Genomic DNA, 13,777 nt, shown 5'->3' with positions numbered 1-13,777 from the left:
GAGCTCAATTAAGAAAATAATTCAGTCTTTTCTGGGCTCTGTCAAAGAATAATTTATTTTTTCTTGAGCTTAGTTAAGGGATGGACTTATCTCTTTTGGGCATATTTACATATTGAATCTTACTTTTTCTACATCTATTAAGTGTATAAAAGCCTCGTAAAGACTCACCATATTTCCATTAATATTAATGTTATGTAAAAGATAATGTGTAAAAAATTTTTAAGAGCTCATCATGTTTTCATCCACGTTAATACTTATATCAGTGATATTTTCTCTCTTTACTATCAATGTAATATTACATTTTAGTTTCTCCTCTCCATAAAAAGCTTATGTACTATAAATAGATCATGAATCCTTTAAACGAGATTCGAAATCTCCATTATATACTGTATATTTATTTCTAGAGTATTTACCTGCAATATTATTGTATTTTCTGTCAAAACATCATGGACTTAACTATTAGAAAGTCTTTAAATTCATCTTTTTTGGTAGGTATCAGACACCAACCACCTTGATTAGAAAAAATAAAACAGATTTATAGAACCAAAAACTTAACCAATTATTTAAAATATAAATTTTACTCTTAAATTAATTGGATTTTTTAAAATTTCATCTGTCAGCAACAGCATGCGAGACTTATTTTATATCTGAAAATAGACAAGAGCTAGATGCTCTTGGTAAAAGAAAAGGATTAAGGGGGTGTTTGTTTGATGAAAAGTGGTTTCCTGAAAACTATTTTTCAAACTTTCCTGTATTTGTTTGTCATTAGAAAAGTTGGTCAATGAAAAACATTTATTTTATTTGAAATAATTTATGAAATGGTAATTATTATTATTTTAATTTCTTCATCTTTTAATTTTTTTATTTGTTAGATTGATCTCTATTATTTTGATTATTATTTATTTTATTTAAGATAATTTATAAAAAAAAATTTAATTTCATTCTCATTCAACTTTTTAATTTGTAAGATTTGTTCCTCGTGATTTTAATAAACTTGAAAAAATAAAACATTAATAAGTTATTTTTCAATTTATTTTTCATGACATAACCAAACACTGGAAAATATTTTCCAACTTATTTTTCATTATACTATCAAATATTAAAAAATAAATTACTTTCCTGAAATTTATTTTTCAAAAAAAAACTACTTTTTAGTAAACAGGACCTAAATATAAAACACAAAATTGTTATTGCCTTTTAAGTAATTGAAAGAAATGCTTGCCCAGAAAGTTTCTTTTGATTCCTCGTAGTTCAAAACCTTGCAACCCATTTAGCCACCTCAACCCGAAATATCATTGAGGACCACAGCATTATTTCTCGGACCTTTCAATTAAATTCACTCTCTTTTTTTAACTTGCCCATTCGGATTTTGAAGCTTGATCGATAAAGATATTTACCATTTTTTTAGCACAAATTAGCTAAAATTTAAAAAATAATAATAATTAATTTTAATACAAAAGAAGAATGTGTATACATTTTGAAATTCTTTTTAATATCATAAAAAATTTAATTAAGAATTAAAAAATCGATGTGTATCTTCAATAAAATAAATTGAAAATCATATGAATTAATAAATTATAAAAAAAAAATTGTCAACTACTAAAGCAAAGAGCTAAAAGATAAAGATATTTGATTTTATGATATGATATAGGATTTTTTTATTTTTTTATTGAAATATATAACAATAAAAATGGATTTTGTAAGAAAATGATTAGTTTAAACTCTGTAAAAAGAAATGTAGTTATTAGTGTAAATTGTCTTTTTGTTATTAATGTATTTTTTAACTTTTTTTTTTATCTATGCTGTTTATTGTATAGAAACTGCAAGTAATTAAAATCAATAAAAAAAACTTACTAATTTAAAATAAGGATACAAAAATATATCTTTAGTCAAAAACCTCTTTCCTTTAATAACGTGCTCCTTTTTTAATATTTTTTTAATCATAAGTATAGTTTCTTAAACAAAAACCAATCATAATCTTAAAAGCAAGTTTTAGTAAGAAAATAATAAAATCAATAATTTTGGTGTGAATGTATTTAAAAATATAATAATAATAATAAACTTGATAAAAATAAAAATTTTAAAAAATATATGCATTTCATTTCCATTTAGAAAATCATGCATGTTAGGTTCATATATATTTATTCAAAATATAATTGTTAATATTATTTAAAACTAATTGGATAATTTAAACATCATTAAAATAAATTTAGTTATTGTTTGATGTAATTATAAAATACTAAATGAAAAAAATAATGAGATAAAAAATTTGAAGGGCTAGATGTGCATGGGCTGGAAAAATAGATCTGCGTGCTTGGCCTATATGTTAGCACATGCCTGCACATCTTTTTTTCTTAAAGGGTGAACGACACTTATGTATCTTAAATTAAAAATAAATAAATGGGTGATGTGTTGCTTGCTTGGACAAAATAAAATTCAAAATTTTGGACTAAAAAACTCAAATTTTGACCTCTTTTTCACTCAAAAACTTTAGAAAACATCTCTTTGACCTCTATATCTTTATTTCTAACAACAAAACATATTTTAATTGTTTTAAAAACTTAAAATCAAATAAAATTAAGAAAATAACTTTCTAAGCTCTAATTTACTTTTTCAACATCATTGAATGTGAAAACCTCCTCCACTGAGTTTCTCTTTCAAAGTCGAATTCAATAACACAAAATAAAAGCTATTGATGGCTATAATTTGGTTAATTGAGATATTTTTCTTTTTGAATTTTCCATATATTTTCTCACTACTCTCATAGGTTTCAAAGACTTATACATAAAAAAATAAAGTTTAAAAACAAAATAAAAGGGACCAAATTTTAAACATGTACAAATTAAAAGATTAAAGTGTAGATTTATGCATCTTTTAAACGGTTCACATGAGAAAAAGATTGTTAAATCTTGACTAATATCAATTTTGATCCTTGATCTTTCAATTTTGGTTTTTACAACCATAATTTTTCTCATGAAAAATTAACTTGTTATTTAACCTTGGAACACACCCTGATATCGCGGATACACAATAACATGCAAGATGAAAAGAATAAAAAAAACTCAATAAAAATGGAAAGAAAAACCTTGTAAGGACTGAATTGATAGGAAATAAAGTTTGATCACCAAAATAAAATGGATCAAAACTTGAGGGACCTAGAACTAAATTTCCATAATAAACAATGTTATGAATAGTAAATTCTGAGAGGATGAATGTGGAATGGACGGTAAAAGCCCAAACTTTTTTAGTTTATTTGTTAAGCAGTAGGGACATATGGGATTTATTTTTTTTCTGAGACAATTTCTCCCTAACCAGGACCAAAACACATCATACACAATGATAATGTGTGACATAATGTATAGCAAAAGATGGAAAATCAGGATTTATCAAGCCCTATGTTACAACTCTAAATTATAGAGAAAAATTATTTTGTAAATTCTAAATAATATGGAATCTCTACTGAAAAAATAACATAATATTGTTTAAATAAGAACTAAAATCCACCTAGGTATAGAAACCTAAAGCAAATAAAACCTAACTAAGAAAGAAATCTTAAAGTAATTAGAAAAATATCCATTAACATCTTATGAGCTAAATTTAGATATGAAAATGATCTCAACTGACAACTAGTTGATTCTTGTACGTAAAGCATGTTGTTAAAATTTTAGCTTTATTTAATGATATGACTAAGAATTGTGTCCAAATAAATTATTTAACTTCTTCAAAATCTCTTTATATATATATTCTTTTCCATTCATTGCAATTGTAGAAGTGAATTGCTAAGCGAAATTCATCCTTGATCTAATGATATCATTCTATCCAAGGCAGGAGGAGTAGGTCTCGAGTCAAAATTACCGTTGATTACAGTACTAATTAAAAAGCTTGATGAACATATCCAAGTTTTTAAGGCATGATTGGCAAGTAAAATCAACTTACAGGCCAGTTACTAGATTTTTTTTGTCAGCTAGCTTAGGAGGGAATTCATTTGGCAGTTACACAGTACAAGCGCAATCAGCAATCCTCTTAGCCATTATAGCTTTTTCATGAACACCAAATTGAAAACATTATCTTACATGTCTGAAAGGAAATCTGTAAGCATGATTTGGCTTTGCATTCTCATCACACACTACTAAGAATCCACCACCCATTGTCTCTTCCTTGATTGGTCTTTATAAAAAGCTTCATCTTGTTCCTCCTTTAGACACCAGAAGCTTCACGAAAACCACGCTCTAAGAAAATATCTATCCATCTTATTTAAAGAGCACAAAAATACTTCTCTCGTCAAGAAAATTATATATTTGGTATAAGCACACCAATCCATTTTGCCCAACCATCATGTCTCCACCATCTTATTTAAAGAGCACAAAACTACTTCTCTCGTCAAGGAAATTGTATATTTGGTATAAGCCGACCAATCCATTTTGCCCGACCATCATGTCTCCACCATCAAAATCTGAAGAGAGCCCTATTGGCAAAACCTCTCAACCTCCACCAATATCTTCACTTACCACCCGAATATGGCCGGCAAATCTTATGCAAATTATTCTTCAGGAAATAAAAACACAACGAGGTATAACTCTGCCCTTGTTGGCAATGAATTTGACATGGTTTTCCAAAACAGCTATCACAACTGTTTTTTTAGGCAGGCTTGGAGAGCTCCAGTTGGTTAGCGGCACTCTTGGGTTCACTTTTGCTAACGTCACTGGCTTTTCTGTCTTGAATGGGCTATCCGCTGCCATGGAACCTCTCTGTGGTCAAGCTCATGGGGCTAAGAATTTCATGCTGCTACACAAGACCCTCCTCATGGTAACATTCTTGTTGCTATTAGCAACCCTGCCTATATCTTTCTTGTGGCTTAACGTGGACAAAATTCTAATCCATTGTGGCCAACAAGAAGACGTTTCGCGTGTTGCAAAGAACTACCTTTTCTATCTCTTCCCTGACTTAATAATCACCTGTTTGTTATGTCCTCTTAAAGTCTACTTGAGCTCACAAAGTGTAACAGTTCCTATAATGTTTAGCTCAGCTTTGGGCCTAGCTTTTCACATCCCGATCAACATCTTGCTTGCAAAAGCCAAGGGTCTTGAAGGGGTGTCTATGGCAATATGGATAACCGATCTTATGGTCGTGATTTTACTTGCTTCATACGTGTTGATGATGGAAAACAGGAAGGGAGGGAATTGGAAGGAGGGAGGGTGGTTAGACCAGGGCGTTCATGACTGGCTCAGGTTGCTAAAACTTTGTGCACCATGTTGCCTTACCACCTGCCTTGAATGGTGGTGCTGGGAGATCTTGATCTTGCTTACCGGACGACTACCAAATGCCAAGCAAGCAGTTGGGGTGATAGCAATTGTGCTAAACTTTGACTACTTGCTTTTCTCTGTGATGCTATCACTAGCAACTTGTGCTTCCACTCGTGTGTCGAATGAGCTTGGTGCAAATCAAGCAGGTCGTGCTTACCAGTCAGCATATGTGTCTCTAGGAGCAAGCACCATTTCAGGTTGCATTGGTGCCTTGGTGATGGTAGGAGTCCGAGGTGTTTGGGGGTCTCTGTTTAGCCATGATCAGGGAATCATAAAAGGTGTAAAGAAGATGATGTTGCTAATGGCTTTGATTGAAGTAGTAAATTTTCCTTTAGCAGTTTGTGGAGGCATCGTCCGGGGAACAGCTCGGCCATGGTTGGGCATGTATGCCAATCTTGGTGGGTTCTACTTCCTAGCCTTACCAGTGGCAGTACTCTTAGCCTTCAAAGCAGCACTAGGGCTCGGTGGGTTGTTGGTAGGTTTCTTGATTGGATTGGTCGCGTGCTTGATTTTGTTGGTAGTATCTGTTGTGAGGATTGATTGGGAAGTAGAAACTGAAAAGGCACAAAAACTGGCGTCCTGTGACGTGCAAGAAGTGGACGTTAAAGAACGCGTGAATCACCGAACCACGGAAACAGTGGATGGTGCTGAAGCATGAGAATGACTAGAAAACGGTTGTCTCGTTTCTAACACTCCCATAAATGCTGGACTTCCTGACACAACTCTCTTAAGGAAAAATTACAGCAAAACCAAACTCATTTGAGACAACTCCCTAATGGAACTTTTAAAATTCAGGATTCCTATCCATTTTCAAGCCTTTCGGTAATTCAAAGGCATCATTTCATCAATTCACTGTTCATGAATCACTCCAAATTTCAATTCCTGGTAGCTTCAGTTCTTATATGGCCAGCCATTTACGATTCTGTCTTCAGATAGTTTCATCCAATCATGAAATGGGTCGTAAGAAGGTTTCTGAAGCAAAAGATGAAAGTCGAACATATACAAGATTCAATACAAAAGAACTCCTTGTTTCCAACATTCAATGAACATATCTGTGCAAAATACAACTTGCAAAGCTCACTAAGGATAAGATGCCAACTTTTGTTAGTTACTGAAACGACTCTTTTGTGCATATCCATAAATTATGGGGTTTTCAATTTCAGTCAAAAGGCTCAAACTGCCATGTCCAGTTACAAAAATTGCATCGATGGACATCATGAACATTGAAGGTATCATCCATCTATAAACCCAGGTCCAGAACTTGAAGCCTCCAGTTCTTTAGCTTTCTCATCATTAAAGCCAAGGACAGCCAGTATCTTGTGGCCGGGGCATTCCACCTCTGACCAAATGCCTAGAAGCAGATCACTTGTTGTAACTTCCCCACCACTATCACCTGTAAATTCAAAGATACATCGATGAAAAAAAATTAAAAGCTTTCTGCATGGTGCAACAGCTATTTGTCTCCCTCTATTTTGGATAATAGTTCCCAGCAAAGTTTGATTCAAGAAAAAGCAGGAAATAAAACACACACCAACATGATGCCTTGTTACATCTGCCAGGGACAAAAATTTGGACAAGCAAAAAGACAAAGCCAAGTAGGTATAATAGAGCTCAACCAGGAACTCGGAGAATGTGAAAATTTTTCAGAACAGTGCAGTTCTTCCAATATAGGAAGAACTGCACTCAAGAATAAATGTAAAATAGTATATTGATTATATGTAACAGGGAAGAAATCCATATAACATCCCAAACCTACAAAGATATATTGGGGTGTTAGATGAGCGGATTCTAATAACAAAAGCCATGTATTTGTTGCGATTAGAGAATCATATAGATTTCCAAGTTTCTTAGCATATCACACGATAGTCAGACTCAAAGTCAAAATCCAGAACTTGTAGAAGGGGCAACCAAACAGCAAAATATTGGAACAAAGACAATTTACACATTTGTGCATGACATCTCTTTCCTTTCAGCACCATAAACATACTACAAAATATCTTTGGCAGCTGCTGCAAACATCACGAGTCTCGGTGAAGTCTTGGGCAATGGTATTAGGAAAGTTGCATTGGAGATCTCAAATATAAAGACTTACAAAACTAGGGCCCTAAAAAGGCAGAAAGCATAAATTAGATTTGTTAACCATGAAGTTTACAAGCCACTGCTTTTAAGGATGTCATCAAATCAAGGAGCACAGGCAACAGTCAATCACACATTATACAAGTGTGATAACAGCATGTGGATCACAAATTTCAGAGACTAGTTCTCACAAATTCATTAGCTTGGCTAATATGCGCACCCTTCAGAGAAATTTTGTTTGCATGTTCTTTATACTAGCAACTGAGTTTCCATGGCATCCTACAAAAACTAAGGATTGCATTGAAAAGACATTCATTGATATAATATTTCATATTGAACAAAAACCAACCAAAAACAGCAAATTATCAGGACTTACCAGATTTTAGTTTATGATCAAGAGCCCAATCGAGGACCTTTTGAGCATCATCAGTCAAGGGAGGCCTCTCAGGAGGGAAATAGTACATGTCAGCCTTGCCAAGCACCTTGATAGTTTCTTCACGTACTTTGAAAACAGTGATTCCATTTGCCCACAGGTATTTCGCAGCTACACTAGTCCCTATGATTCAAAGAAGAACATTAATATAACAACAAAACAGCAAGTGGCTAGTGGCTCAAAATTAACGATGCAAATGAATAAGAAAATATTTTTTTAAAAAAAAAAAGCACCTTCAATCAAGATACCCAAAAGAAGAGCCTCAGTGCCAGTAGTTGCAAACTTGAGCTTCCTAGCTTCCAATTCAGCCATAGTAAATGCCTTTATAGCCTTCCATGACCACCTATATTTCCACTCACACCACCAAAAAGAAAACATCAGATTTACCTTAATCCCAGCAAACCCACTAACTAAAATATATTCAATCATTAATTCATAGACTCACTTGGGAACTTTCTCACCGGAAGAACCAAATCTCTCTGGCTTCCTGAAAAAACCTGAAATTGCAATTTAGTCGACTAAATATAAAAGAAAAGAAAACGAAAAAGGAGAGAGAGGAATTAAATGGAAAAAATACGCAGTAGGGAGGCTGGAGAGGACAGTGGCGGAGATGGGGAGGTGGGTGGACAAGCGGGTGGTTAAGATTTTGCGTGAAAATGGTAATGAAGTGAAGGAATTAAGAGAGTGAGGAGGTACTATTAGAGAATTGGGTTGTGTTATGTGGTGGTGCCGTTGACGATTGAGCGCTTGTTGGGCTGTTGTCGATGATGGATTTGGAAGCTTTGTGAAACAAATTGCTGCCATTTTCTGTAAGACAACACACGCCCTACCTCTTTCTCAAACTCTCTGTTTGGGTTTTCTTGGACTTCTGATAGAAGGTGGATAGGGGAAAAAAGGCAATGTACTTCGACGACGTCGTCTACATTTGAGACTGTAATTAAGTTGGACAAACATGGAGGCTTTTCGAACCTTTGCATTTCAGATATGCAAAATCAAACCACTACGAGCCCATTCTTTTGAACCAGAATGCATATTTAGATTTTACTAGTTTCCTTATTGTGGCCCAATTCTACTAAGAAAAAACATTGTTGGCATTTTTTAAAAAAATTAAATGCATATTTAGATTTTACTAGTTTCCTTGTCAACGTTACATTGGAGGTTGAATAAAAAAAAATTAAGCATGAAAATATTCACGCTGAATAAAATTCTTTGATATTATTTCTAAACCCAGCCTAATAAATTAATTTAAAATTTTTTTTCCAACCTTCTTGCTAGCCTATATTTTTATTAATCCTTGTGGGATGTTTTGACGTGACTTAGTAAGTTTAATGGGTTAAGAAATAATATGAATGACCGGTAAAAATATGGTTTATATTTAAAAAAATCAATATAATATTTTTTAATATTAATACAGCGACATATTAAATTTATTGAGGCTTTGTTATTTAACTGCTAAACTAGTAATCCGGGACAATGACTTCATTATATTAAAAAATCTATTTTTTACTTAATTATATGATAATAAAAATAAACACTCTTGAAATCGAGCATTAACCAAGTGCCAAAATATTATAAAAGAAAGAACTGAAAAATAAAACAAAATTGAGAAAAAAAATCCAAAATGAAAAAGGAAAAAAAAATTGGGGATAATAAGCTTGCGCTACATTTTAAATAGGATCAAAAAACAATTTGAAAGTAAAACAAATATTGAGACCGCATGGAACTCTTTGACATTATTATTAGATATGGCTTAACTAGTCAACCTTTAAATCTCTCTACTTACCCCCCTACCTAGCCAGAGTTTTAATTAAACCACACGGGAGCTACCTCGACGTGATAGGTCTAAACCCAATTTGAATGACCAATAAAAACATGGTTTGACTTAAAAAAATTAAGATGACATCTTTTTTAAAATATTAATATAATAACATATTAGACCAACTCAGGTTCTGTGGCTTAACTTATCAAACTCATTATCTGGGTCAGACTCTATTAGGTCTAGTAATTGTGTTTAAACTATTTTTTACTTAGCTAAATGATAACAAAAATAGATATTTACAAAATCAAACACCAACTAAATACCGAGATATTATAAATAAATAAAATAACCAAACTAAAAAAAAGACAAAAAAATGAGGGAAAAGAGAGGGACTTGCTTCAAAATTCATAAGAAAAAAATATTAAAAAGACTTTTTTTTGTAATATTGAGACAACGATATATTAGATTAATTTGAGTTTCGCGATTTCATTTGCAAAACCCGCAACTCAGGTCCTAGACTTCAATGAGTTTATTAGCTTTATTTTTTTAATTATTTTTATTTAATTATATGATAACAAAAATAAATATTCACACAAAATCAAGTATCAATTAAATGTCAGGATATTATTAAAAAAAACAGGGAAGTTTACCCTATTTTTTTTTAGTTTGTAGTATAATTATATTTTTACAATAAATCATAGGAATAAAAACACTTGATCTACAATCAAACACTACATGACCCCAGATTTGATTGCATTGGACAATATATGATACTAATATAACATGGTTTAAAGAAAAATTATCGTATTACCTATAACTCTAAAATAATTGGGATTTATTAATGTGTTCTATTATTTATATAAACTAAAGCAAATTAATATATTTATTTAAGTCATATAATAACAAATTTGTATCATAACTTAGTTGATTAGTGTATATATCCAAGCCTAGAGATTACAAGTTTGGGAGCAAAATTATACAATATTTTTTTTAAGGTGACATATAACCCGTCATTTGTATTTTTTTTAATAAGAGGTGGATTACATAAAAAAATGAATCAAGGTTAAGCATGTGAGCTCAACTTACACACATTTAATTTACTATTGATAGGTCATAAAACGAATTGACCATTTTTTATCTTTTTTTCTTTGTTTATACTTTTTTTTTTGGCACTCTAAAAAGTTATTACCAAATTTATTTACTTTTTAATTTTGACGTGGTTCTTAAATATTATAATAAATTTTTATTTGATTTTTAATAATTTTATTTGCAATTATTATGTATATGATATGAAAATAATAATACTAAAAATAAATTATTATGGAAATTCGATTAGGTTGTTATTTTATTCTTGAATTTTTTAATTAATTTTTGAACATAATTTTATCACAGTTATAACTTTGAAAACTTTCAATCACATATAAATTTTGAACTTCTATTTTTGTTTTTCTTTTTTGTTGTTATAACAACCATATGATGTTTTGGTTTTTTCAACAAAAAAACAATGATTTCGGTGAAAAAAATTTTGTATTTGCTGAGATAAATAAAAAATATATATTTTTAGATTTAATAATAATATCAAATAATTTTCTAAAATTCATTTTTTTTGTATATTTAAATAAACTTTGGTTCCCGAAGTGTAACGTAGTTGTTCCCATGTCATTTTTTAATAATCTTTAGATATCAGAAATTATTAAATACATTTTTAAGGTATTGTTCTGTCATTTAAAAAATCTTGAGACTCGTCATTTTTACACGAATGAGGTACGTGAGTATAAGAGTTAATTAGGCTAATCCAAAATGTAGATTCAAAGAGAATCGTGGGATCTTTGGGCTAGAGGTAAGATGACCCTTAATTAAAACCGGAACACTGGTTTAGCTGGACCAGGACTGGGCCTTTTCGTAGCTTTAAGGATCATCATAACCAAACTGCTGCTACCTAACTTGGATCACCGTCTGGTGTTTTGAACCACCTGGGCCCCTTTGAATTTTGAAAATAGGGCTTGAACCAGGGTGTTATTGGAGAGCACGCAGAGTCATCTTCCTCCTCCGAGGGCAAGCTGGGCGATTTGCTCTTGTCCTGAACCATGTTTGATTGTAGAATTTAGAGTTTTTGTTAATATATACAATAAAATAAGTAATAAATCAATATTCCCTACAGCTTTAAGGCATAAATTACACATAGAACCATACAAAATTAATGAGGTTTGAAAGTAAAGAAATGAGACCCATACTCTTAAAAAATCCAAAAATAAAATTACATTTATGTTTTTTTTTACAAACAGATCCTTGTCTTGTAAGGTAATATTTTCAACAATACCAAGATCTTTAGCAAGATACTCCACATCATTATCCACCACCATTAGTCGTCATCGTCATCATCAAAAACCAATCAATGCGATTGAAACTAAAATAATAGTCATGAAAAATGCCAAGTCTTATCCATCCTTCATGAAATTAAACCTTCCTCTTTCTTTTAAGCATTGAATATAACTTTTTCTTTGTATAGAATTCACAAAAGCGAGAGGAAAAAGAAATTAGGTATTTGCAAGTCGTCGTCTTTGTCAAACCAAAATAAATTTTGAGTAGAATTTGGTATGCGCAGGCTATCAATAAAAGGAGAAAGGAAAGAAGAAGACAAAAAAAAGAAGAGATGCCGTTAAAGCAAAGCTTGCAATTGGAAGAGTGGAAGGAAAATGGAGGAAGAAAAACTATGGAAGAGGATCACCTTCGATATTTCAACATCTTCATGGTAAACTCAAACAAAATGGCCTCGGATTCATTATGTTATCACCGTTTCTAGGCAAATCCATGTAAAGAAAGAAACGCATCAATGGCGGGTGTCATGTGACATGATGCATGCTATGCAGACTTTTGTTTAATTAGCTTGGCCCATGTCATCTTCTTCTTTCTTTCGTTAGTCTTTTCTTCAGGCAAGCTTGGCCCAAGTTGTCCCATATCCACTTCTTTCAAAAGACGGGCAAAGCATGGCTGATGTACAGTGTACATACGTCCACCTAGCACCAGCAGAGTAAACAGCAACCTTGTTAATTTCCTTCTTCTAAATTAAATGGCGCGGATGTTTCATTGTAGCTCAATTCTGAGTAAAATTAAATAATGATATTATATACGATTGTTATTTATTTTATTCTTAATATTAGGTTAATTAGAGTTTTATTGTATCCCTCCTCACAAGTATTATTCATTATAATAGTGTTGTGTTTCTCTTTTTTTTTCTCTGATTTTTTTTATTAAATAACCATACTTTCATGACACAAGTTTCGGGATTAACATTTTAACCCTGGTTATATCATGTTATTTTTTTATTTTTTCTAAGAGGTTATCTCGATTTTGTGACCCGGGTCAGGATCCTTCAACGTTGGATTTGCTTATTATTGGGTTGTTCTCATCTCATGAACCAGGTTGCAAGTTTAGTGGGATAACGCAATTGACTCAATATTTTTTTTTTTAATTGACTTCTTTTATTTTTCTAAATACATCATTTAATATTCTGTTTGATTTTGAATTAGACTTTATAATTTGTTTTGGTTTGCTTTCTATTATGTTATCTCGGCCTCATGGCCCAGGAATAGTACTTAATGGGTTAACCCAAGTTGACTTAACTCATTTTTTGTGTCATTTTCTTAATTAAAACTTTTACGAATCTCATCGTTCAACATTGAGTCCGACAAGGAAGATTGAAAATTGAACTTCATAATTTTTTTTATTTTCTCTTTATAAGGTTATCTCAATATCATGATCAAAACGTGGATTTGGCAAATCAGCTCGGGTTAAGTCAAGTCATTTTTTATTTTTCTATGAGGTTATCTCAATATGATGACCCGAGTCATGAGTTTAGCGAACTGACCCGGGTCATTTTTATGTTGTTTTTTAATTGATTTATTTTTTAATCTGATCCTTCAATATTGAGTTGATTGGAAATTAAAATTCATAATTTATTTTGATTTGCTTTCTATGAGGTTATCTTAGTCTTATAACCCGGGTCACGCATTATCAAGTTAACTCAAGTCGCTTTTTAGGTCTTTTTTTAATTGATTTTATTTTCAATTTCATTCTTCAATATTGAATTTATTACAAATTAAACTTCATAATTTACTTTGATTTTCTTTTTATTAGGTTATCATAGTTTCAAAATCCAGATCATAGATTTGACTTGTTAACTCGAGTTGACCCAAGTCCATCAAA

General features: G+C 31.6%; 2 protein-coding genes across 2 annotated transcripts; one reads left to right on the top strand and one right to left on the bottom strand.

The window, feature by feature from the left end:
• Positions 1 to 4,374: 4,374 nt before the first annotated feature.
• LOC133681527 (protein DETOXIFICATION 56) lies at positions 4,375 to 6,269 on the top strand. Its single transcript, XM_062104592.1, has one exon. The coding sequence runs from the start codon at positions 4,435 to 4,437 to the stop codon at positions 5,959 to 5,961; it is 1,527 nt and encodes a 508-aa protein (XP_061960576.1). The 5' UTR covers positions 4,375 to 4,434; the 3' UTR covers positions 5,962 to 6,269.
• Positions 6,270 to 6,310: 41 nt separating this feature from the next.
• LOC133681536 (ATP-dependent Clp protease ATP-binding subunit CLPT2, chloroplastic-like) lies at positions 6,311 to 8,716 on the bottom strand. The gene is made up of 5 exons (XM_062104603.1): positions 8,390 to 8,716; positions 8,258 to 8,299; positions 8,046 to 8,155; positions 7,756 to 7,935; positions 6,311 to 6,696 (listed from the first exon to the last, which is right to left on the bottom strand). Exons 1-5 carry the CDS (start codon positions 8,614 to 8,616, stop codon positions 6,536 to 6,538), a joined length of 720 nt encoding a protein of 239 aa, XP_061960587.1. The 5' UTR covers positions 8,617 to 8,716; the 3' UTR covers positions 6,311 to 6,535.
• Between the last annotated feature and the right edge of the window lie 5,061 nt (positions 8,717 to 13,777).

Source organism: Populus nigra, chromosome 1 (assembly GCF_951802175.1).
Source record: "Populus nigra chromosome 1, ddPopNigr1.1, whole genome shotgun sequence".
Taxonomy (NCBI): domain Eukaryota; kingdom Viridiplantae; phylum Streptophyta; class Magnoliopsida; order Malpighiales; family Salicaceae; genus Populus; species Populus nigra.
Note: the sequence above shows the minus strand (reverse complement) of the source record. Positions and strands in the feature narration are given on the sequence as shown.

Excerpts from the sequence above, each read along its gene's own strand:
- LOC133681527 (XM_062104592.1), top strand. The coding sequence starts at position 4,435 with ATGTCTCCACCATCAAAATCTGAAGAGAGCCCTATTGGCAAAACCTCT.
- LOC133681536 (XM_062104603.1), bottom strand. The coding sequence starts at position 8,616 with ATGGCAGCAATTTGTTTCACAAAGCTTCCAAATCCATCATCGACAACA. Across the intron at positions 7,936-8,045 it reads TTTGGGTATCTTGATTGAAG|GGACTAGTGTAGCTGCGAAA; the intron begins GTGCTTTTTTTT and ends TTTGAATCATAG. Across the intron at positions 6,697-7,755 it reads TGATCATAAACTAAAATCTG|GTGATAGTGGTGGGGAAGTT; the intron begins GTAAGTCCTGAT and ends TTGAATTTACAG.